Source organism: Lonchura striata, chromosome 1 (genome assembly GCF_050655825.1).
Source record: "Lonchura striata isolate lonStrDom1 chromosome 1, ASM5065582v1, whole genome shotgun sequence".
NCBI lineage: Eukaryota > Metazoa > Chordata > Aves > Passeriformes > Estrildidae > Lonchura > Lonchura striata.
The window spans coordinates 19,267,706-19,294,108 of record NC_140703.1 but is presented as its reverse complement, the minus strand read 5'-3'; the positions used below and the strand labels follow the sequence as shown (position 1 = coordinate 19,294,108).

At 40.1% G+C, this 26,403-nt stretch overlaps 1 protein-coding gene across 7 annotated transcripts in view; it reads left to right on the top strand.

Annotated features, from left to right (window-relative positions):
- FCHSD2 (FCH and double SH3 domains 2) overlaps window positions 1-26,403 on the top strand; it is a 121,455-nt gene that overhangs the window by 60,442 nt on the left and 34,610 nt on the right. For 5 of the 7 annotated variants that reach the window (XM_021550115.4, XM_085590634.1, XM_021550114.4 and 2 more), the window contains exons 4-8: window positions 3-79; window positions 1,176-1,320; window positions 4,198-4,331; window positions 5,198-5,252; window positions 5,650-5,778. In XM_021550115.4, the coding sequence (XP_021405790.2) occupies window positions 3-79; window positions 1,176-1,320; window positions 4,198-4,331; window positions 5,198-5,252; window positions 5,650-5,778 (540 nt within the window). Of the gene's footprint in view, window positions 1-2; window positions 80-1,175; window positions 1,772-4,197; window positions 4,332-5,197; window positions 5,253-5,649; window positions 5,779-26,403 lie in introns of those variants that run through there. The other 2 variants (XM_085590645.1, XM_085590644.1) reach the window with 2 other exon arrangements.

The following is a 26,403-nucleotide window of genomic DNA, read 5'->3' as shown; positions in this document are numbered from 1 at the left end:
AGAGCATTCAGAAGCTGGCTAGCCAGTACTTAAAGAAGGACTGGCTTGGAATAAGAGCTGAGGAACGAAGTGATTATAGGTAATTTACCAGTTGGATATCTCAAAATTGCTGTATTTATCATTTCAGTTTGGGTCATTATTTTACTTAACAATGAATCACTGCTTTTCGGTAGTTAATTTTTCTTTTTCCTTTGTGGTAGAGCATTGCCAGTTAAAAAGAAGCTTTGTTTTCCTGAGATTAGTCTTAAATAGATGTTTATGACTTGAATATTTAGGAAGATGAGAGAAACAAAACAGCCTGACAGGACAACAACTGTAATTTGCATCTGTTTGGGTATTAATGCTTGTATCTGAATATAGATTTTAGTAAATAACTTTCAGGTTAGAGGGATGAGTGTGTGGATTGTTTCACAGGAAAAGACAGGAAGAGATCTCATTTTTTGAGGCTGTTCTTTGTGAAGATCAAATCTGACAGCAGGGAGGAGGCAAAGCAAGAGACAGTTGTTTACAAAACTTTATTTCATTAACATGAAAGGTGGGTAAAACATGAAACCAGAAATAACTCAGTTGCTGAAAGCCTTTGAACAGCACCTCTTAAATATTTGGAATGAGCTTTCAGAAGTTTTGTTTTAATGTCTTCTTTGTGTTCCAATGAGTTTTATTTCAAGCACGAAAAAATTGACAGATTTGTGTTTGGGACTTAGAGCACCCTCACATAGGTTGCGTGTTTAGAAAGAAATAATCTGAATTATCGGCCTCATATGTACATAAAACACTCCCATAACACCCATGAGATCCCACAGTGCCAGAGATCTTCTCCAGACCCCTCCCTACCCATCCTCAAGTGCTGAACCCAAAACGTTTGGCAACAAGTTGAGTCACAAGAGAGGAACAGGTGGGAAAATCTGTATTTTTGGTACAACTTCCATTAAAGGCTTTGTTAAAAGTGGAGATATTTGCTAGTTCAGCCTAAAGAATTGTGCTTTAGATTTAGTTTTAAAAGCAGTCCTTGGAAAAATGTGTTCTGCTGTCACATAAACCAGCCCAGGAGCTGGATTTTGATCCTTGTGGAGGATCCTTCCAATTCAGGAGATTCTATAAATGCGAATTTTCAGTGGAACACCTGACCTCCCCTTTCTTCCTTCCCACACCCTCTCTGTGTTTCATTATTTTAGGAGCATGTACTCAGTTTGGAAATCGCTCTTAGAAGGCACCATGCAGGTGGCCCAGTCTCGACTCAATATCTGTGAGAACTATAAAAACTTAATTTCTGAACCTGCCAGGAGTGTCCGGTGCTTTAAGGAGCAGCAGCTGAAGAAGGTATTTGTGCTTTAAGAAATCCTTTAAACTATTATCATTTTTATTGAGGGAAAAGAAAAGATTTTTAGAAATCTTTTATTGTGGCACTTCTAAAATATGTAAGTACTCTTCATCTTATAGAGATAAGATTCACCTTATAGTACTCTTCATCTTATCTAGCTTGTTGGAGAGGGATCAAAATTCTGAGCTGTTATCCCAAATTATAACTGCTTGGAAATGAGTCTCCTGAAAATATTGTATCAGTTGGTCAAATGTATCTTGACAAATCTCACACTGTGTTGTAGAAGTTGCATTGCATTTGGTTTGCAGTGACAATTGCAAGTGGTTTTTATTAGAAAAAGTTGAGATTTTTTCTTAAGAAAAGATCCATCTGAAACATGGAGGAATGGCTTGAGCAATCTCCAGGATGGAGAGTGGAGACTGTCCACCACCTCCTGTAATACTATCACAAGTAAGTGCTCCAAAAGCTGCTTTAATTATCGCTTTAATTATCTGTAATTGTCCCTGCAGAGAAAATACTGTGGTTCCAGTGAGCTGGATATTCATTTAATTGCTTGTTGCATTTGAAAGTAATTTATGAGGGTGGGCAAGCCCTGCCACAGGGTGCCCAGAGCTGCTGTGGCTGTTCCATCCCTGGAAGTGTCCAAGGCCAGGCTAGATGGGGCTTGGAGCAACCTGGAATAGTGGAAGATGTCCCATTAATTGAAAAAGAAAAAACCCAAACAATAGACATTTTAGCTGTCCTTGTTACAAAGTGACAACAAAGGCTCAGAACATATCCAGTTCTGTGTTCTAGAGTATTTTGTAATTTTTTTTTGTAAAATATTTAGTTACAAATTTAAGAAGATGTTCCTGTAATGGGAGCTCTCAGTTTCTGAACAAATTATTCTACTCTTAGAAACATGTGCAATATCTGTTTTGTGAGGGAAAAATTAACTTTATTAATGTTGTTTTATTGTCCTGTGGCATTTTATTTTCATGTGAAGCTTTCCAAACAATGCTGTGGCGATTTTATGGCATTCTTCTTTATGGCATTATTCTGGTAAATAATTGTACTTTATTCTTCTGCAAGTGGTGATAATTCAGTGTTCATGAGTCAGCAGCAGAAGTTTATATTTTTAAAAGTAATAGAACTCCCTTTATTCCTGCACTTCTGAAAAAGCAGAAGTTATTACAATTATCAGGGCAGTGTTCTGGTTCAGGGTATTCTAGCAGTGATATGCTTTTCCTACAACATGGAATTATCATCCACTGGGCAGGATTAATTTTCCTACACAATCAGTTTATTGTTTTACACAGTGCAGCCTCTCACCCTTCCCTTTGAATTCCCAAACAGATAAATAATGGACAGAGAAATAATTGTTCTGACCTCCATTCAGACAAAAGCTTATCAAAATTGAAATTCAGTCAGCAAAATACTTGTAAGTTTACATGGGAATACCCATCTAAAGCAGCATCCAGTCTCCTGACAATTTTTTATCCTACAGGGATGCAAACCAAGATTATTTAAATCTTCTCAGATGATCTTTTTATCAACTGTAGTTACTTAATATTTTAATTTTTTTGTTGCTGGCAGGAGATTTTAAGGATCAAAATCCCCACTGATGTTACAAAACCCCGGTTCATTTAACAGGCTTTTAGCTCTTTGTCAGCCACCCGTTACATACAGATTATTTTACCTTTCATTTTACAGTGATGCACACAGAGGGCTCCAAAAATCCAAATTCTGCCTTCCACCACTCCCCAAACCAGCCTGCAGGGAATGCACCCTCTGGAGCCCATTGCTTTATTGGCCTGCACACATCAAGCAGTGGCTTTAGTGGGAATTTTTCTGTGCTTTGTAGCAGTTTGACAGCTTCAGGGAGAGCAGGGTTCTATGCTGAGAGAGCCAGCAATTCCTTTGGCTGCCAGTTGGTTTTTCCCAGGTGGCTGGGTGTTATTTTTTAGCAGTGGAACAAGGGAAGTCAGTGTTAGGTTGTTGGATCCCAGCACCCTGTCAGTCCTGCAGTGCTCCCAGAGGAAGTTACATTAATTATTCATTAATAATTAGTGTAATGAAGAAGCTGAGGTGTTTTGCAGGAGTGTTCAGCACCTGGAATGAGGGCAGCCAGGGGGCTGGTGATGATATGAAAAGAACTGGGACTTTTGGGGTGGTCTTTGAAGGACTCAAAGGTTTGAACTCACCCCTGGGTACTGCTGGAGCCTTCACTGACAACATCCAGCCTGTGATGTCTGTAATTAAATAGAAATCCACTGGATTATCAATCTCCTGCATGCTTAATCCAGTTTGGGGAAAAGAAAATCTTCAGTAATCTCTTCTAAAGAGAGTTTTAATTCTAGACACTGATGATTCACATTGGTTTTCTTACCTAGGTCCTGCTTTGCACAGATCCTTTCCCAGTTTGTTGGGGTTTTTCTTAAGCTGGCAGGGTGTCTGAAGAATTGCTGAATATAATTTTTTTTCTTCCTGTTGTATTTTGTGTGGCAGCTTTTGCCTCATGTTTTAAATTTTAAAGAAGGAAAGATTAATCATTTTTTTGGTATCACTTCCAGTAGATTGCCTTTGGATTTTTCCCAGTTGTATTCTGATGACTTCAACTAATTACTGCATCCAAAGCTTTCAGAACTTTTCTGTTTAATTTGTGGGTTATCCTAACACTTTAAACAGCAGCAGAAAGAAAGGAAGAGAGGAGATTTTGTGTTCTGATCAGTTTTAAAAGATCTGCATGAATAATTGACCAGGAGTGACTTGAAGACTGAATCCTTCCCTATAAAATACCATAAACAGCAGCATGATGATGAAGATGATGATGTTAATGTTATTTCGATACAAAAAAAAAAAGAATAATATTTTCTTTCCTGAATGCTTTTTTTCAGTGCGTGGACCAGCTGACAAGGATCCAAGCTGAACTACAGGAGACAGTCAAAGATTTAGCTAAAGGCAAAAAGAAATATTTTGAGAGTGAACAGATGGCTCAGGCAGTGCGGGAGAAAGCTGATATTGAGGCCAAGTATGTTTTTATAATGGCATATGTAGAAATAATTGCAGCCCCAAAAAGCACATTTGTATTAGGTTTTGCACTTGATATTTGGCTTTCAGTGAGATTCTGCCAGGTTTTCTTTGCATTTTGCTTCTATACAATTTTGTAGCTATTTCAAGCACACTCTGAGAGGAAATTAGAACTTGTTTCTGTTGGTTTGTTTAGGAAGGAAGTTCAAGTAACAGCTTTAATTTGGCATTTTCTATGGACAGTGTGTCAGCTGGCACTTTTTTGAGTTTAAAGCCTCCTGACTCCTTTTTCTGTCCACACATCTCAATTTTGGTATCAGTCCATTTAGAGGGGAGAGGCAACAGGACACTGTTTTTCATTTTTTGAGATAAATTTTGGAGGTTTTTTCTGTTCCTTGACATCCTAAGGAGGGTGATTTCCTTCCTTCCAGGAAAACCAGTAACACATGTTTTGGGTTTGGTGTCTGGCCTGTCTTATGGGAGTTCACCACACCCCTTTTGCGCTTTGTTTCTTTAATTTTTGCTGTTAGAAGTTACTCAGAACTTCTCTCAGGGAATGAAATTATGGTTTCCTTAGAGATATTTTCTGTCTATCTGAGGGATGATGAAAAGAACTTTAATAAAATTACCTATAATACCTAAAGAAAGTAAATAGTCATATACAAACAAACAAAAACAACCAAAAATTTGAGCTTGGGGTTTTGGAGCAGATTTATCCTGAAGTGTTATTCAGACTAAAATATCTATTAACTTGATTTGGTTTCCTTATTTATTTTTTAAATCACCATCCTTCAGACAGTGAAAATATACTTCTGTAGAAATGGTGTAAGGCAGTCATTCAGTCTCTTCTGCTCATGTCTGTTCCAGGTCCAAACTTAGTCTTTTTCAGTCAAGAATAAGCTTGCAGAAGGCAAGTGTGAAGGTGAGTATAAAATTTGGATTTTGCTGCTCATTTCATGAGGCAAATGCCCCAAATTTTCTGGAATGCAGAAGTGAGGGACAGCTTGGAAGGGAAATTGGTGGGACAAAGGATGAACTAAGAGCATTCTCTGGGCAGAGTATAGAATTATATATGGAATACATGCAAGGAGTTTTTTCCCTAATTAGAGTTAAAACTGTTCTTTGAAGACCACGTGTGAAATTCCAATTGCAGGAGAGAAAAATGCATCAGGAATCCCCTCATCACTAGGAAGACATAAAAGCTGTAAATGCCCTAAAGTTTTCACTGTATTACCACAACATCCACACAATTAATTTGCTAATGATGAGCATTTGGTCATTCAGATTGCCTTTCTGAGCTGTGTTTTCACTTGTTGCAGTTAAAAGCCCGCCGATCCGAGTGCAATTCCAAGGCTATCCATGCCAGGAATGATTATCTCCTCACCTTAGCAGCTGCCAATGCCCACCAGGACCGCTACTATCAAACAGACCTGGTGAACATCATGAAGGTAAGGAAGCTGATTTCTGCCTACCACAGGGTGTTGGAATCCAAAATTCTCAGAACTTTGGGCCTGTAAGGCAAGAATTAAACCCAGGGCTTGATTTGAAACCTTGGAAAAGGCTTCTAAACTTAGTTAGAGTGTGGATTTATAGTTTAAAGCAGAGACATGTTAAGCTAAGTAAAGGAAAGTTTAAAGTCTTAGTATTTTTGATACAGAAAAAATAAAATAGTTTTAGAGTTTAAGATATAGGAAAAATAAAAGTAATTTAAGATATAGAAAAAATAAAAGTTTAGAGTTTTAGAGTTTAAGATACAGAAAAAATAAAAGAGATAACAAGGAGATTAGAAAGCAGCACTGTAGGTTTTTGTGCCATAACATGATTGGCTAAGAAAGCTTACACTGCAGCATGGGTCCATAAGATAAAATATTTAAGGATTGGGTCAAAAGCATAAATATCCTTGTTGGTAGTGTTTTATTAATCAATAACTCCTTAAAAAGTCTTGTAACTGAGGGTCTTGTGACCTGCTGAGCCATGCTGTGGTGATGTGAGCTGAACTCACCCTTCCTGCCTGTGTGGAAGATAAGAAAACAAACCACATCATCAAACACATCTCAGGTCCCATCTAGAATTCCTTCCAAAATTCCCCACAAGTGAATTATCACAACTGGGAACTGGGTAAATCTGGGAGGGTCCAAAGTCCTGAATTGACTTTTCCAATGAGCTGCCACAAATGAAAGGGAAGGTAGAACCTGCAGTGGTGTCTGAAAAACTTGGAACCAGCTTTCAGGCCCTGAAACTGAGCAATCACTTCATTTTTTAATTCACTTCCTTTCTGAAAAACTCAATTGGATAAAACTCAGTTGGATAAAGGACTAAAAAAAAACCTGACTGAAAAACTCACTTGGATAAAGGAGTCAGGTTTGTCAAACTGAGCCCTGTCTTTTTTTGTTATAAGGAAACTGGGAAATTTTACTTCTTTAGTACCATATCCTATAATCCTTTTTATTTTGTGTCTGATCAGAACACTTCTTTATGGTGTGATTAATGAGCTAGAGTTATTATCTTGGTTTCCAAACTATGGATTTTAGGGAACAGCAGTCAGCATTCCTGTTCTCAGCTGTGGCACTTTGCCAGGTCAAGGCAGGAGTAGCTACTTGAACTCAGAGGAAATGACACACTAAAAAGTTCAAATCTGATTGCTCACAGTTGTTTTTTCTTAATTATCACCCTAGAATTAATTAAATGTACACTATTCCTGTGTCTCTGAATTTGAGAGCTGCAAATAAATTGTAAAATCATCTCCTTCACACTTTAGGTGCTTGCATTTCACATGTTGACATTTTCAAACTTTACTTGAATTTGCTCTTTGCAAACTATTTCTAGGCAGGGTGACTTAGGAGTCTGTCATTTGCATTTTGAATTGCTTTATTGGAGAAATAGCATAGAATTATAACAAATCCCTTTGTTATCAGCATACCTTTGCATTTTGAGGGGGAAATATTGATATGAAAACCAGGTAAGTGAGGTAAAAAAATAAAAGTACCAAAGGAATTCTCCTACTTTTCCCTCTGTGTGTGCTTTTCTGTTAGCAAAATGTGCATATTTGTGCTGACTAAATGTTTAGTACATGGAAATGCTTGTAAAGAATTTCCTTGTGCTGGTGCAGATAAAATTATTAATTAACATAAGATAATTCCACACTTACATGCATGGTTGGCTGTCATCACTTAATGCTTTTACTTGGGAGCAATTCCAGAAGGGAATTGAATAGGTTCACAACAAACCAAACAAAAATGCTGTTTGAAATAATTTTTAAAAATGAGCAAATAGCCTTGGTCATTTTTTTTTTCAAGCCTTTCTCAAGTGGAACCTTTTTTTTTTTTAATACAGAAAAAACCTTGCAACTTATTCTTTGATATAAATAATTGTGGTTTACTGAAGGCCTAAGTGCTTTCATCCAGCCAAATTACTCTGGAAGGAAAGGACGCCACTCAGGGTTTATTTTTCTGCATCTCTCAGATATTTATAGCAGTTTAATCTCTTTGTCTGATAAACAAAAGTGTGTGTTTTAATGAAGAGCTGTAAATTCAGGTCTCTTGCACTGTTGGCCATGAGCAAAACTCCCTGGGAACTCACCCAGGTGTCCTGGGAACAGGGTCATTCTCTGGAGCAAGGCAGAGGTCCCAAAATTGAAGTGGCTACTGGACATTTTAGGAAAAAGAGAGGGAAAATCTTCAGGAAAATCAAGGATAATGCATCACTTGATTCCAATTCTTTCATCCAGACACTGTAATGTAAATTGAAGGATGAAACTGCTTAAATACATAAATAAATACAATAGAAACACCAGTTTGTAATCTGGAATGGGATTTGCTGCCAGGGTCCTGGTTTCTCCTTCTCCTCCTTCTGAAATTCCTGAGGGCACCACACTGTATAAAGTCCAGAAAACAGGATTATTTTATTTAGCAGAATGATTTAACACAAATGGAGAAGGAGCTGGAGTGAGAGGTGACCAATTGAAGGTGAAGAATCATTCAGTAGAAGCAAATGGACAATGACTGAGAAATGGAGCAAGATCTTGCCAATTTTGGTTGACCAGGCAGAAAATAGCAGATTAAATTAATGTTAAAAACAAAAATGCAGTAACTTGGGGAAAAAATTGCTGCCTATGGAATAAAGAACTCTGAATAGCCATTACCATTTTTGAAAGAGATGCTAGAACTGGAAAATGGAGTGAAGGATAAAGAAATGGAGACACCTGTGCAATGTTTCTAAGCTCTAGGTGACATCACTGGGAAGGGAGAATTTTGGAAGGGAGTTTCACCCTTCCAGCACAGTTTTTGTTTCAATAGGTTGAGTGTATTTTATGTGCTATAAGCAGTTGTAGTGTCTAAACTAAACATCTTTGCCACTGTATTCTGATTAATATTCAGAAAATGTGCTTTTTATCTCAATATTAGTAAGTCCTTAGGTATTCCTGTAGTGCTACATGCTGTCTGTGTTTCCCCATTTAGCTGCCCTTGAGCTGATCTTTGAACTTCTCAGGGCTCTCCACATTTCTAAATTACATCAAGTATCACCTCAAATTGTTCAGATTTTGGACCCAGTTCCTGTTTTTTCTAGTTGTTACCCAAAAACGAGAAAATCTTTAGAGCTAGGAAAAAATCACATGAAAACTTTTCAGTTAATACTTGGCTGTATTGCTGTATATAACATTTACAGATGTGTCAGAGGCTGTTTCTGTTTGCATCCACCATAAACAGTTTCTCCACAGGTTTGGGTTTCCATGGAATTCTTGTTTCCAGAATTAGGATGGAGCTGTGTGGGTTTTGTTGCCTCTGGCTTGTTGGAAGCCAGGGCTGGCTTGGCTGGAGCATACCCAGTCCCTGGCCTATTATCTTGGAGATATCAATTATTATCACTGTGTTAATTGGAGGAACCACAGTTGGGCTAAAAATGATTTATTACTCAAATAAATATCAGCCTCAAAGGCTGTGAGATTTAAATGAGCAAGCAGTCAGCCATAGCTCAAAGTAGTCCACGTTTCTTTATTACAATATATAACATTCTAATCCAGTACAAAGCTGCCACAAAGTTAATTTTGTTTTTCTAACCTATCACCATTGCTTAATTCTACTGCACTGTGGATGCTTTCATCCAGTAGGCTGCTATTGCACATACACACATATGCTTCTATTATAACATTTAAACTCTTAGCTTACTCTATACATTACTTTTGTAAGTAAATACTTACTAAACTTCAGCAATTATAAAATACTTTACTTACTTTATTAATTACTTTAGTGTAGTAATTACATTACTACACTATAAAACCCTTCACCATCTTACTCAATACAGTCTCTTATTTACCTAAGGTATATCCTTACTTACAGCTATAGAAACATAAGTTTATAATTTTTCTGCTTGTGTACTTTTGTTTTTACATCAATCCAAGCTTCTTCCAAGGCTGCAAACGAAATCTTTCAGTGTCTGTGGAAGTTTCTGTCTTTTCATTTCCTGCACTGACCATAACGTGCATCCAGCTGCTGCCTTGGGGTTGGAGTTGTGGCACTGCACTCTCAAACCATCCCTGTGCACCTTCTGCATGTGCACTTTCCTAGAAAACATGAGATTTTCCTCTCAGCTCTGACATGGCTGCATTGATAAATAACAGCTTAAAAGCTCAGCTGATGTGGCTGCCTCTTCCCATCTGTTTTCTCCTTATATTAAATTACCTTTTATTTCAACAGGCTAAAAGGTGTCTTACTTAGCATAAAATCGAATCATGGAGTGTTTCTTGCATGTGGACATCAAGGGCTGGTCCTGGCAGCCTGTTTGAGCTGGGCAGAGCAGAGGCAGGTAGAGTTCTTGCACAGCCAGCCTGGAGAATGGCTCTTCGGTGCTTTATAGCAGCAAAATCCAACAAAAGGCTGTGCTGGTGCTGGCAGAGGAGGGGTGAGATCCTTTGCAGCCAGTGCAGGTCTGTGTCTGCAGGAGGGATTTCAGCCTGCTGGGAAAGAGGGATGTGTGCTGCGCTGGGGCACCTTGGGCTGCTCCCAAGAGGAAGCTGCTGCTGGGTTTGTTCCTTGTGTCTGGCTCTGGAATGCTGCTGTGCTGCTGTCCTGTGACAAATGAATGACAAATCCACCTTGTGGCCTTGCTTCCTTTTCTGTGACAGGCAGCAAAAGGGGTTTTTCATACCGGGGTTCCTGTTGCACACAGCTCCTGCTTGTTTTCAGTGTTTCAGAATATGTTACTTTATTTTGCAACATTTTTTTTTTTTTTGCAGAGAAGAAAAAGTGATTTGCTCTGCTGTGTTTGTAACTGTGAAAGCCATCACAGACTAAACAGGCATGCTTGGAAAGAAAATACCAAATGCTTCCTGCTTTGCTTTTTCAGTAGGATGAAGAATTGTTCCTACTGTGCCTTCCTAGTTTTCCAATTACACCCCTTAATAAGGAGCAAAGCCATTCTAGCTCTCTGTTCAGAAAAGATTTGAATCCTTTTGGCTTTCTTTTTATCTGTCCTTTATGTCCATTTCAATCTCTGCAGTGAAATTAAAACCCCTCAAAGCACTGACTAAATAAAGCTGGGTAATGTTTTATTCTTTGCCAATTTCCTGACAAGCTGCTTACGAAGAGTTGCCATCACCTGAATGTGAAAGTACAGTCCAAAACCCTTTTAAAAATAAGTTGTCTGCCTGGTGCTTAGGTTTTTATTTTGAACTGAGGTCAGAAGGAAGTCTAAGGTGATGGTTGAAGTTAAATCAGGACTGTTTTGATATTCATCCTTTTAGAAACTGTATCACTGTTTAATGCTGTGCTCTTAATTCTGTAAGTTCCCCTCATGAACCACCTTAAAGAATGACTTTACACAGCAACTTACTATGAGGAAATGTTGACATGAAAAAAGAAAAGCAGGTGTGCTTTTCACTTTAAACAGTTCTGAGATTATTTAAAGAGAGAAAGAAAGAGGGAACAGAAAACTCCATTTCAAAATCACAGGATGGTTGGGGTTGGAAGAGACGTTAAAGACCATCCAGTTCCAACACCTTCCACTGTCCCAGGCTGCTCCATCCTGGCCTGGAATAATTCCAGGGATCCAGGGGCAGCCACAGCTTCTCTGGGCACCCTGTGCCGGGGCTGAGGAACAGGTACAGGTGGTGCTACATTTTTTGTGAGCACATAAAAATTCCGGAGAAGGTAGCAGGCAGTAGCAGCAGATATTTCTAAACAAAGCTCTTTTAAAAGGAAATATTTAATGTCATTGCTTTGGTGTTTGAGGTAGAACAGTGTCAAAAGCTGGTGCTTTGTCTTTGTGGTTTTGGTGGTTTCTTTTATCCTGCTGTAATTATCAGGCTGCTTTTCTGGTTTTTTCTGTACTTTCCAGTTTGCTTGACACAAGGAAGTGGAGTTGTGTAATTTGGCTCTTGTTGTTGATCAGAGTTCTTGTGATGATTTGGCAGGTTTGAATAAAACTTGGTTACATCATTTCCCTGCAACAGCCCTTTGCTCAGGTGTGGGTGACAGTAACAACACAAGTTATAGCACAGCTTTGCTAATTTAAGGGTTGATTTATAAAATTACAGGTGAAGTGTGGCTTATCCACACCCTTGCCTGTTTTTAAGGACTCTGATAGCAAAGAGATCTGGCTGACTTCCAGGGAATGAGCAACCTGGTGTACTTGACCCTGCTCTGAGTGCAGAGGTTGAGCCAGTATCTCCCTTTTAAATCTGAATTACTCTATCATTCCTTAAAACAGCATTTTTTGGTAAGGAGGTTCTCCTTGGGATTTAACCTTCTGCTTTCTGGTTTTGGGTTTTTTTCTGCAATTAAGTGGAGCAACTGCATGAGTTCCAGCAGTGCCCTGGTGTGCCCTGGTTTTTATTTGTTGGAATGGTTGGGAGTTTTTGTGAAGCTGTGTTGACTTCTCTGTTTTCAGCACAGTCATCCATCACTTTTCCCATGCACTTTCAGTGAACACTTAAAACAAATGGAAATGCTGGCTCCAAACATGGCTTGCACAAATGAGATTCAGCTGGAGCTGGCAGTGTTTATACAAATGACCCCAAATTGAGGACTTGATGGCTTTCAGTTAATAATTTGCTTTATGCCCTGAAATTAATAAGATGTGTGTGGCAAAGGGTTCTTTCCCCTGGTGGCTCTGTCTGAATTGAAAAATAAGTTGACACAGTAGCTGAAAATCTTAAATTGGCTCAGGAATGTTATCCCAGCACTGATGTGTCCTATAGAAATAAAAGCATACCATTTACATCAGCACATACTTCTGTAGCCTCTGGAACAAGCAGAACCAATATTATGACTGTAAGAAATCAATTTACATCCATGGTATTGTTTCAAACTTTCTGGAATGATTTACAAGTACCCAGGGGATTCCTTTTTTAAAATGGAAAGTCTGCCCCTCAATGAAAAAATAGCATTAAGATAAAGTAATTCTTAAGTCACCAGAGATTTCCATTTTCTTCTATAAATCTCTTTTATTATTTCAGTGCTACCAATTCTTTTAAGATCCTGTAAAACTCCCTTAAAAATGCAGAGGGGACTTGTGCAAGTGAAAGAACTATTGTTTCACTTCCGGCCCTTGTCAGCTGCAAGCCACAAATATTTTGTAATCCCAATTAAGGCAGCAATGGATGGCATTATCTCCAGCTTCAGATGGGCACAGGAATGTCCCTCCCCAGGCAATTCATGAGTGTGCTTGGCCTCCTCATGGTCATTCCCACAGAGGGGTGGCTGCAGGGATCATGCTCAGCACATGATGCTGGTGCTCCAGAAGATGCTCGTTGTGGGTTCCCCAGCAGCTGATCCTGATCCCACACTCTTTTCCCATCCAGGGACATCTGTCTCTGTGTTGATGTGCACATCAAACCTGGGGGAAAAGAATTCCAGGTTGTAGCATAGTTCTGCATCCACATAAATGTGGATAAATTGTGGTCTCTTGTTCAATGTTTTTCTTAAATGCTCATCTCTCACTTCATCATTCCCACTTGATACCGGAGACATGCCTTAGAGAATTTTAGGTGTTCACAGTCCATGGAATATACACTAGCTCCAGCTGAGAGCACTTGGATTCCAGCTGACTGTGAGTTAATGTTTGCAGGGAAGTGAAAAGAGGATTTGCACTGGAAATGCAACTTTTGATGTTTATTCTGGTAAAACCACAAGCAAGGGAGCTTACTGGCCTTAACAGTAAATGGTATTTGCACTAGTAACTATGATGAATATGCGTCATAGAATCATGGAATGATTTGGGTTGGAAAGGACCTTAAAATGCCTCCAGTGCCACCCCTGCCATGGCATGGACACCTTCACCAGACTGTTCCAAGCCCCAATGTCCACCATGGCCTTGGACGTTTCAGGGATCCAGGGGCAGCCACAGCTGCTCTGGGCACCCTGTGCCAGGGCCTGCCACCCTCACAGACAGGAATTCCTTCCCAATATCCCATCTAACCCTGCCCTCTGCCCCCCAGTTCTTATATCTCCAATTACATTTTTAATTTTTCATAGATAAAATGTGTATTTTCAGTTCCAAATCCACCACTCACCCGTTGAAAAATCACGTTGCTCCTCACGCAGACTTTCCACACGACCTTGAGGCACAGGAGTGGGTCTGAGTCAGAGCTGTTTCTGTTGTGAAGATGAGAAAGTGTGATGGTCACATTGGCCTGGTGACAGTCAGTTTGTCTCACCTCCTGTTTCAGTCACAAATGAATCCCTTATTAAAGCATTTGATCCAAAGAAGCCCATTTATTTCAGGGGTCCAGGTGTTTATTCCTTCAGGGCTGGGCAGTGCAGTGTAAAAGCAGCGTGGCAAAGTCCAATATGGAACTCAGGCAACTTAATTATCTTAAAACAATGACCATTTCTTCACAGTGAAATAAATTATTTCTTGATAATATGACTGACTTTTCAGTGAGGTTTCCTTTGGTGTTTTCACAGAAATAACTTAAGAAAAGGGTTGATTGTAAAAGCACAGTGTGATTTTACAGATGCTTATGAAAGAAGGGTATTCCTCCTTGTCCTGTCCCTCCATGCCTTGTCCCCAGTACCTCTCCAGCTCTCCTGGAGCCCCTTTAGGCCCTGCAAGGGGCTCTGAGCTCTCCCTGGAGCCTTCTCCTCTCCAGGTGAGCACCCCCAGCTCTCCCAGCCTGGCTCCAGCCCTCAGAGCATCCCCAGGACCTCCTCTGGACTCTCTCCAGCAGCTCCAGGTGCTGCTGTTGTGTCCCCAGGGCTGGGGCAGCTCTGCAGGTGGGGTCTCACCTGGGCACAGGGGCAGAGAGGGAGAATGATCAGGGGTGAAATCAGGGATTTAAGCTGAATGTTGTAAAACAAGTAAAATGGCTGGAAATAAAAGAAAAAATTAAATTTAAAAAAATTCAAAACCTCTGCTAGTAAGAAGTTACAAGGAAGGCAGTGAGGATTAGGATTGTGAAGGAGTTACTTGAAAGGAATCTGGGAGAAATCTGGTTGAGGAAGGTGGCAGAAAAGCTGACACCCTTTCTTTCTTTTCCTTTCTTTCTTTCTTTCTTTCTTTCTTTCTTTCTTTCTTTCTTTCTTTCTTTCTTTCTTTCTTTCTTTCTTTCTTTCTTCCTTTCTTTCTTTCTTTCTTTCTTTCTCTCTCTCTTTCTCTCTTTCTCTCTTTCTCTCTTTCTCTCTTTCTCTCTTTCTCTCTTTCTCTCTCTCTTTCTCTCTTTCTCTCTTTCTCTCTTTCTCTCTTTCTTTCTTTCTTTCTTTCTTTCTTTCTTTCTTTCTTTCTTTCTTTCTTTCTTTCTTTCTTTTTCTTTCTTTTCTCCATTTTTTTTTTTTAATTTAAAGATCTTATGAAGAAACTGGGATTTGAATGGGGCTTGGAGATATTTTGGTCAGCTGTCATAAATGCTCTCATTGTGAGCAGGAAATGAAACTGCCATCTTGTTTCAAAGGCACGCTGTAACACAATGAGAGCAGTTCCCAAAATACTTCCCTGTGCCAGAGAGCAGCCTTGGAGCTCAGGAAGCACCTGGTCTGTTCTTTGGGAGGCAGGTGGGGCAGCCATGCTGTCACCAGAAGCATGCAGCGTACCTGCTTTAGGATTCCTGGAGAAAAGCATCCCTAACAGATCCTTCACAGCGTTTTGTTTGCTTGAGGGCTTTGTTTTTAGCAGCTCCACTGGGAGAATTGAAGAAGCAGGGAAAAGTTACGTTTTTTTCCTCTTTTTTTTTTTTTTTTTTTTTTTCCTACTGTTACTAGTAACCCCCCAGTGTTTAAATGAGTTACCTGGAATGGATGTGTTTCCGTTGAAAAACTCGTGGATTATTCTTAAAATTGAATGTGTCTGCACAGGTTTTGTCCTGTTAAATGAGATATTGAACTGTAAAAATTACTGAAAATGTGGAGAGCTCAGAGCCCTTGCAGGGTCTAAAGGGGCTCCAGGAGAGCTGGAGAGGGACTGGGGACAAGGGATGGAGGGACAGGACACAGGGAATGGCGTTCACTGCCAGAGGGCAGGGCTGGATGGGCTATTGGGAATTGGGAATTGTTCCCTGGGAGGGTGGGCAGGCCCTGGCACAGGGTGCCCAGAGCAGCTGTGGCTGTCCCTGGATCCCTGGCAGTGCCCAAGGCCAGGCTGGACAGAGCTTGGAGCAGTCTGGGACAGGGGAAGGTGTCCCTGCCACGGCAGGGGTGGGATGAGATGATTTTAAGGCCTCTCTTCCCCCAGCCCATCCTGTGATTCTGTGACTCATCTTCTGTCGTCAGTGGCAGGACAAAACATTTCTGAGTGGCTTCACTAATGAAAGCAGCAGAAGAATTATAACAAGGAGATGAGGCCCAAAATAGCACAAGGCCAATAAGTGTGAGATGGGAAATGTCACACTGAATGTGAAGTTTAATTAAATCTCAGAAAACGTTATGGGAAAATGGTAAAATGGTTTCTAATCTACAGCTGTCTTGCCGAGAGGGAGGCGAACCTGGGAAGAGTTTTCACAGATCTTTGAGTGTTTCATAGGGCCCAGCTGTCAAGTTTTGAGGGGTTCTTTATTCTTTCAGCTTCCAAAGCTCTGCTCTGTTTGGAGACAGTGCAGGTGTTTTGGGATGGCTGGAGGTGTGGAGCTGCTCATTGCCTGTGTGGACAAGAGCTGCTTGAGATCTGGTTTTTGCACAGTCTTTAGAAAACTTCCTTGCCTTGGAATCCCTTCCTACAGCTGAAAATTCCTATTTAGTTTTTACAAATTGCTAAGGAGATAATGAATTGTAAAGCTGGCCCAGAAGCTCAGTCATGCAAAGAGAAGGAGTGTGAATGCTCCAATGTGATTTGTCTCCCTACCTGCAGGTTTGATCCCCAAAAATAAAATTCCCATCTGTTCAAATTGTCATCTCTGCTTAAAAAGCTTTGGTGTAGAGGGAAGCAAATATTCCCTTCCAGTGGCTTCCTTAAATCCCTAATTCCTGATGGCTGACTTGTGGAATGCTGTCATCCAGCTGACGGTGGATATTATTTTATGATGTTTCAAAAATTATCAAAGCTCTGAGATAATTGCTTGTAGGATTGGAATGCTACTTAAAGGAATTAATCTCTCCCTGGTATTCCCAGTGTTACTCATGGATAATGGGAAGAACCTTTTCCATGCACTTTCCTCTTGGCACCAGCTTTGTCCAGGGCATCCAGCAGTACCTTCCAGCACCTCCTTCCATGAGGACCTTCTTAAAAATCCTCATGGATTTTTAGAACTTTGGGAAAGTTTCAGTGCTTGGGTTCAATGCTTTTCATCTCACATAAAAATCATGAGGAGCTGAAAATGATTCAAAATGAACATGAAAAAAAAATTGTTAGGAGGAATCATGACAATATTCTGGGATTTGCATGCCTGAATTTTCTTGGATAAGCTTCTTTTGACTGGAGTGTTAAACCAGGTACATGGAGATAATTAAAAATCGGGTTTCTAGTTCAAACTCAAGGGTATTAGAAATCAAAATGTTAAACTGCTCCTATTATTATAATTGTACAGTGTTTACTATACTAGATTTATATATATGGTATATAATAATTTAACAGATGAGAATCCAATTTACTAAAAGATAATTTTCAAAAATACAGAATTCCAATTAAAAAGTACATAAAAAGAAAACAGCACATCTGAGAAATACCTTTTTTCCTACATAAAATGTTCACAGATATTTGTGGCTCTGTGTATACCCAAATAATTCAGCATTTTTTGATAGCTGATCCACTTCTTTCAGGCTTTGCTCTTCTCACTGGGCAGTTCATCCATTGTATTCAGTGTCAGTTCATTCAGCTGGATTACTGCAGTGTATTTTTATGATATTTATATGTGACTTCAGGTCCACATCCCTGGATTCTCTGTCTCAACATTCCCACTGAGCACAGACCCTTCTCTCTGGCTGGGTCTGGGAGCCCCATTTCTAATTTAAAAGGGGATATTGGAGCATTCAGTGAACTAACTTTGCTGAAAGGCTCAATTTATTTAATAGCAAAGACTAAGCACTGAAGACAGCCTTGTATCAAAGAAATCTCATCCCTGCCAGATCCTTGGGATGTCTCTTCCTGTGGGATTTCAGTCTCCTGCTCTGCTCTGCCCACACAGTGTCGGGAGGGCCTCTGAGCAGTGGCACTGTGAAATTAAGAAGTTTTTAAAAAGGTTTGAGTATTAATCCTACAGGGCTGAAATAAGTTTGAAAAGGAGATTAACTTTAATGCAGTTATGTTCAACAAATACTGTCAGGAGACCAAAGTATATTTAGGTATTCTCAATCAGGCCACACTTCAGAAGTGATTTAATTAAAAGATTTAACAGCACAAGATCCCATTTTTGTTCATTTTTCTGTTGATTTTTGTTACCCATCACTGTCCTGTCAAACAGTAGAAGAGTAGAAAATCCTCTCAGCTTCTGGAGAAAATGGCACGACTGGTGATTCCATCAGTCTTTATTCAGGAATATTGCTTGGAATACTGCCTGGAAAGGGGATTCTGTGCCAGGTTTTGGGATGGGGGTCAGGGGGAATCTGTTTGTGAAAGGGAAAAACCTTCCAAAATATTTTTAATTATGATTTCAGGCTCAGATTATCTTCGTCCTCACTCACTGGTGCTTACAAGGAGTGCAGGCATAAATTGTTAGTGTGATTCCCCTGGAGATAATTGAGAATGGACTTCTAAAAGTAATAAAGCATAATTGGCACCCAGAATTCCCAAGTGGGGTTTGGGAACCCCGGATTAATCTTTCTGCTGCACTGCAGCTGCCATACCTTTGGCATTACCCCCACCATGCTTTTTCCTTTATTGTGGGAGATAATTGCTGGCATTGTTCTGTGATTCCATAATTATTGCAAATAATGGCAGTGCTGTGACTCTGGGCCATTCTTCTTATAAGAACACATTTGTGTAGATTACAAAAATTCTTAGAAATAGTTTTGTTGGATTTGGTCCTTGCATTTCAGTGTGAGTGGCAGAGTGATCCTTTTGTAGGGTGCCTGTTCAGGAACGTGGGGTTCCCTGTGTTAGATACACTCTGCTCTTCTTATATTGCTTAATTGTCTCATATGTTAGCATAAAATTTAATTAAATTTATAATTTGAGTTGGAAAATGCCTGAATATTCTGAATATCTCAGCAAGACCATTCGTGTTGTGGGTGAGACAGAGCACTGTCACATTTGCAGGACTACATCAAGCTGCAGGTGGAGTCTCTTTGGCATGAAAAGAACCTGAAATGCTTGGGAATATATTAAATTATTGACATTTTTAATACTGGGACATTTCCATCCCTGAACCTGCTCAATGAGCAGCTTTTGAATAGCCTGCTCACTGAACACAGGTGACTGGAAACCCAAGTAGAGAAAACAAACAGATGGAAGTGATAAATCCAAGGAGCAGTTGGGAACAACAGCCTGTGCTGGGGTAGAAAAAGTTTTGTCGAGATTTATCTGAAGAAGTAAATGAAAATGATAATACAGAGATTGACTCAACGGAATTAAAGCCTAAACCCAGCAAAATAGGTGGTTAAAAAACTGCAAGGGTGCAAAAGAGTAAACACAAGCTCCTGAGGAATGTTTATGTTCAGTATCTGATTTTTTTTTTTTTAACCTCTTTTTAATGCATTTTATCTGCCAGGGGGGTATTTTTAAGGAAATGCTTGTTTCTTAATTTTTAAAGAACATATTAAGAAATTAAGAAATGCATTTTGTTGTAAAATGCATTTTCATGTGCACATCTGTGTCAGTTTAAGGTTTCTCTTTCTTAGCTTGTGTTGTTGTAATATAGAAAAGATTTGGATTTATCCAAGCTTATGTCTGAGTCAGGGATGGTTCTCTTGTAGCATGAGAGTACATATGGAGACCTCCTGGTAAATCTGGATGGAATTCTGTAAGGAAGAATTCCCAGAGGTGGTTCTCCGTGTGAGATTTGGTTTTGTAGGAGGTAAATATAATCAGCTCTGGCCAGTTCTTGAGCAAAGTGCATTTCTTTAACTTACCTCCCAAATCATGTTGAAATATCAAAATATTTGTTGAGCTGAGCAGCAAAATAATTTATTTTTGGGAAAGAAGAACTAAAAATTCCAGACAGAGCACACACCCCACTGCTGTTGCTCAGACATTTTGTGACGATGACGATGGTCTTGTGGTCAGTAGAAGAATCCCTGAAGAGCAGAAATGGTGTCAAAGTGCTGAAAGATTTAAATGCACATTTTTCCACATGAAGGAAGCCAATTATTACTGGCATGAGCAGCGTAGAGCACTCTGTACTCTGCAGATGCAAAGATACCCTCATGGTGACAGCTCTGCCACAAAGTCACTTTCCAAATGTTGGATTTGAGCCAGAACATTTTTTTTTTTCTCCCCAAGAATGAGGAAGCACAAAAGCAAAGATGCAGTTTATTAAAAATTCATCCTGTCAAAAACAGAATTCCCCTGGGATTTATTCCAGAGCTGTGCATGAAAAAGCAGACTAGGTCCAGGAAGTCTTGGGATATACTTTTTGGGAAATGTATTTCTAGATATTCCTTGAGTCTGTTTTTATCTTCCAGTGTTTATTAAGCCTTGCATGGTAGAATTTGAAGATCTGTTTTTCCATGCTTATGGCAGTCTCACATCAGGGTGTTCTCACTGATTTTAGTGAAATTGTCCTTTAACCCTGGAGTGTTAATTTAGTGCCATCTCCACCAGGTAACTCTCACTGTTGTCAGCTTTGTGGCAATTAAAGGAATTATAAAGGGCATTTCCTTCCATGCCTGTGTTCACCTACCAGACCCTCATCCTAAAATGTGACAACTACAGGGCACTGCCATGAGATGGTGGAGGCAAAAATTATTATCTTATTATTAACAATAATTTTGCTTATTCTTGTTTTAAAGGGATGTTTTTCCAGCATTGGGGGAGGGTGACAGGCATCTGTTGGTGACTGTTCCATATTTTTGTGTGCTCAGAGGAGACTGCAGCCCCCAGCAACAAAGGTTTTGTCAGTAAAAACAATGACCCTGGTGAAATTGTAAAGGAACAAAATGATGTGCAGAACAATCATCAAGTGACTAATGAGAGCAAACAAAGAACTTGCAAACAAGCCCCAAACTCCTGACAGCAGAAAACACAAAGCTCTGGGGTAAGGGAAAGTGCAGAGTGTGTTCATGGGCACCCAGCTGAAAGGAACTTGGGCTCTTGTGGTCTTCCAGTGTCCATTGTTCCCCTGTTTGCTGTGGTGAGAGCTCCTGCAGGATGTGGGAGAAGAGGAAACTCCGAGTTTCACCAAACCTTGTTGATTTAAAGAGGCACTTTTTATTCCTGTCATTATATTCTCTTCCTACCTCTTGGTCTGTTGGTTTTATTCCCAGTTTTTCATGTGTCTCTGCTCTTCAGCTGGAATATCTTGTGCTTCCTTGTCGAGAGCTGGTTTGAACAAATGCACCCCTGGACAGCACATGGTCATGCAGGATGGGGATTTTGGGAAAACAAAAAGAAACAGGAGAAATTAATTAGCCTGACAGCAACAGTTGTGTCAGTCAACTGACTGTCAGCAACAGCTGACAGTCCTGTGTCACAGGACAGTGACACAGTTATAAAAATTCCTTAAAATTGCTTTCTGTGGAAGTTCAAGAAGGAGCAGAAGCCAGAGAGGATCTTTTTGTGAGGACTGTTAAACCCTTCTTCACCCAGACCTGCTGGCATCCTCTGGGCCTGCTGTGACAGGTCCGTGTCTTTCCTGTGCTAAAGACTCTGGGTCTGGATGCAGTGCTCCAGGCACTGGATTTCAGCTATTTCCAAGCAGAACTAGGTAGTGATACTTCCAAGAGCGAGTTGAATCTGGACCTCACTAAAGCAGACTCATCAATCCAGCCTTTGCATGTGTAAGATTATCCTGAGACACAGATAATTTTACAGCCTTAGAATAACCCTGCATTGCTTTAAATGCAATTTCTGTTAACCTGAAATCCTGATTTGACAGAGCTAAACCTTGGGTGCCCTCCCTGCAGGCTGAGGAAGTCCAGCACTCACTCTTGATCCAGGGAAGAGAGCTGGGGTTTGCCCTTGGCTTTCCTTAGCAGCTTTCTCTACTTGCACAACTCAGCAGAAAACCAGGATTTTTCCCCAAGAGGGAGCCTGCAAAGGGCAGGCTGGGCAGCAGCTTCCTGTCATTTGGAAGTCAGGCTGCAGCCCTGAAATCCTGATGGGCATGGACAGGGCACAGTTGTTCCTGCAGGATCTCTGGGAATGCTGGAGCCTGATGCCAGCAGCTCCAGTTGCTCCAGGCAGGTTGTTCAGGGATGCTGCTGGAGCTTTGAGCTGGGCTTTGCTGGGAATTCAGGCATAGATGTTGTGTTTTGTTGACAAACACAGCCCTGATTTACTTCTACATTGTGGGGGTCTTGATGGAGAGGGAGGGATTTCAGCAGAGACAAATGCTGCAGGAGTGGAAGAGTTAAAAAGGAAAAATAAGCAGCTTTTCGTGTATTAGGAGAACTTGATGCCAGGAATCAGCATTTTTAAAGGAAAATGACTGTGGAATGGAGCTGTTACCCAGAAAAGATGAGTTTTTCTGACCTTCCTTCCTCCTTCTCTTCATGTCCTTGGGAAGTGCTGTTCCATTTCACAGCTCTGAATAGTGCTGAGTGTGGCAAATCCAGCTGATCCAGCCTCTTGACTTTGTTCTGAGTTTCAGATGAGTTTTTTAAATGCTTTATCCTTCACTGTCAGATAAAAGGAGATTTGTTGCTCTGTTTGGGCTAAAATACAGAGACTTCTCTTCTCACCCTAGATAAGATTGAAGCTGGTGCCTTAATTCGAAGAATACCTGTTGACCAATTATTATTGTCTGTACCCCAACATTTCCTTTTAATATTCATTTTATTTTTTCTGACATACAAGAATTAAAACCCTCAGTGGAGTCTCATTTACCAGAATCATTCAGCTGCAAATTCCCAGACTGTACCATCCGTGAGATCACTCTATTTATTTAGTGGATTGAAGGCAGGACTTTCAAGCACAAGCAGTCAAAGAGCTTCACTCGGCGTGTTTGCTCTGCAATTCAGATTGTTGGGCTTTAAATTTTAAGTAAGGAAAAGTTTAGAGTAATATTACAGAAAATAAAGGATAAGAACTCAAGTCCCTGTTCTTAATGAATTCCAAGTGGTTTTCAAAGCAAAGCAGATCAGGGATAGATAAAACAGGGGTTTAATGCAAATGAGAGCAGGGTGGTAAAATAATTTGATTTTCATTTTTCATATAAATATAGTCACATACAAAATTATTTCAATATAAATATAAAATAGAGAGTGGAATATATGACACAGATCTCCCTTTTGATTTAGGGGCTTGACTTCTGAACAGGAAAATAACTCACATTACTGGGATGCAGTCCCATTGCCTCCACAGAGAAGTTACCATTCCACAGACACAATGAGTTTTGTTCAGTTCATTTCTTTCCCTTACCTTTCTGTTTTCAGCCCAGGCAGAGGAGGGTCAGCTCTAATTCTGTGCTGTTCCCTCCACCCATGTAAGGAAATTCCTTGCCTTCCACATCAGTTCTATTGTTTCTGGCCGAGCGATGGCAACTCAGGGAACCTTTGCCAAGGATTTCAGTGGCAAAATCAGCCCTCAAAAATTGTTGGGTGGCATCAGCTCAGAGAAGGATGGATGTTTTCAAGTGAAAACTTAATCTCACAGAGCGATAGAATGGTTTAAGTAGAAAGGAACCTTAAAGATAATCGCATTCCACCCCTAGTTTGAGGATGATGGTTCTTGTCACAAGCGTGGGGTGAGGGAATTTAAAATGCATAAAAACATAAATGTGTGTTTGCAAATATCAAATTGTTTCTAGGCAGTGCTGATTCAGATGAGGCTGGTGTGAAACTCACATGGGTTAGACAGTGAAACCCACGTGGCTTTACAAATTTGCCTTTAATTGAGGGTTTTTAACCTAGCACTGGTTTTGGTGCCTGGTGGTTAAATGAGAGATTTAGTTTGAACACCTGAATTTAAAGTGTAAAATTATTACCCAGAGCTTCAACACAGATTTTAGGAGTTTCTGTGCAAGACAAACATGAACAGAATACCGGAATATTTCAGAAATAAATGGGATAACAGGGAAAACTCAACTTGGTGGTTTCACACAACTCTGGTCTCCATTGTGTTGGGCAGAGAGTTTCCATTTTTAATTTCTGTTTGCTTTTAAAATGAAAAATACAGAGTAGTTCAACTTGTTCTCTGTCTTCTCCAAGATATTGCAATGGTAATTTTTAAGTGGAGTGTGGCTGAGACCTGTTAGTGTTTCAGTGGGGAGACCTTGAAGTCAGTCACACAAATGAAGATGAAAATTCTACACAGGGTCTGTTCTACATTGTATGTTATTTTAAATGAGTAACAACCTCCCGAAGGCAACCAAATGTCCTAATAATAGCTAAAATACTTTCATTTACTTATTTGCTTTTGAGGGAATTTTCATAGAATGTAGAATGATTAAAGGTAAATTCCCAAAATGTTTTGTATCATCTCTTGAAACAAAAAAACCCTCCTGAAAATTATGATCTGAACTGGGACTGAAGTTTTGTTTCTGGGAAAAACTCTCAAAATTACACATGAAACTTGGATGTTGAAATCAGAACAGAGTTCTTGTCCTATTCCCTCTGTATATAATTTTATGGGTTTGAGTTACTATGTAGAGTTTCTTCTAAAATAGGCTTTAGTTTGGTTGTGTATCCATAGCATTTATTAACGACTTCAACTGTTCTCTGCCCTAATTCCAGCCTTTAGCTTCTCAAGTTTGGACACAGGGGGAATTAGTTTTGTACCTTCACTCTGACAATTCTTCTGTAAAGAAATTATTTCAGAAAAAAACAGTGACTTTTTTCTATCCTTGGAAATTGTAATTTTGTGCTACTTAACTTTGTATTATCTTGGGTTTGATGCCAGATTTGTTTTTTTTAAAAAAAAACCCTTGATTTCTATTTGAAGTTGACAAAAAGACAGGTTTTTCAGTGTGATTGTAATACAGTAAGTGATTTAGTGCTCTCTGGAGAGTCAGAAAGAGAACAAAAGCCATTGTAGAGGAATAATGGGTGTTGGGTTTTTTGATTTTCTTTTTTTTTTTTCCAGTTTCCCCTTCAAGTTGTGTGATGAGAAATTTTGAAAAGACTTTTCCTTTCAAAATCTGTGATGTTCAGTGGTTTGGGTCAGAGCGTTTGTAAGTGAATGAGATTCAGCTGATAAAACCCCACGTGAATGTTAATTTATATCCTACAGTTCAGCAAGTCAAGTCTTTTGTTTTAATATGAACACATCCAGCTCGATGTAACAATTACCATTTTATAGAAAGGCTAAATCCATTCTTATTGCAAGTGTGGAGCCAGCCAGCTCTCTGATGCTGTGGCTGATGGAATGGCACCTTTTCTGTGCTTTTTAGCCTGTGCTGGAGCTGCTTTCTCAGCCCTGCCTGTGTGATATTGCAGTGACTTTCAGAACTTCAGTTCTGGCTGCTCTCATCGGTATTTAAGAACTTCATCATATTGAAACTGCTTTTAATTAATGAAAGGAGCCAGGCTGTAATGCAGTTCTTACATGCTGACAGACCTGTGTGCTCCCTAATGTTTTGCCACACTTTGCTCTGATGTCCTTTCTTAAATGTCTTTATTTTTTTATATCACACTGTGGGGTTTTCTGGCATCTCAGCAGAGCTGTGGTCATTCCAGGAGGAGGAGGGAAATAATGGAGTTAATTTTTCTCCCTGGTTTTTTTTGGGTTTTTTTTTTTTTTTTTAACTATTCCTCAAACTGCAGGCTGCAGCTGGACATGAATTAATCCCCAGTGCTGCATGGATGCTAATTGGAGGGAATGAGCACGTGTGGGGCTGGGCTGTGTGTGCCTGATGTGTCTGTGTGAGCTAATTGTGGGGGCACTATTTACGGTCAGTGAAGAGGAATAGGCCCTTGGCATCCTGCCTTTCAGCTGACCTATTTTAGCCATCTATCTTGGAGAGGGATCAATCACAGCACACAAGTACCAGCTTCTCTCCATTGGCTCTGCAGAGCACCCAGAGTGTCAAAACCCAACACAGAGCTCAGCATTTAGCACTTAAATATAATGACACGAGCCCTTTGTATGGGGTTTGACACAAAAACAACATTTGGGTTTGATATGGAGCTGTGGAATTCTCTTTTATGCAATTGTGACTGAAAATGAAAATAATCACAGCTGCTTTGCAAACTGAGCACTTAGAATTGCTTTGCCACATTGAAATTATTACTTTATAATTCTTAGCAGAGTTGCACTCCAGCCCTGGTGTTTGAGCTGAAAAGCTTTAGGAACAGATAAAAGTTGTCAGTTCTGTTCTGGGGGAGTTTCAGGCTTCCCGTGGTCCCCCGGGGAGAGCACAGGCAGTCTTGGCAGTTTTACCCATCATTTGTATTCTCTGTGAGCACAGGCCTGAGCTGCTGGTGGGGCTGCCCATGCTGGATGTGAAATGAGTGCCTTTGGATGGGGTGGTGACTCTGGCACTCTTGTGGCACCCAGGGCTCGTCCCTTCAGGGCTAAAAGCACAGGGAATGTTCAAATCCTGTGAATCCCAGCAAAGCTGTGCCCACAGCAGCACAAGCAAAAACTGAACCGTTGTTTGGGTATGGCTGCCTGCTTTC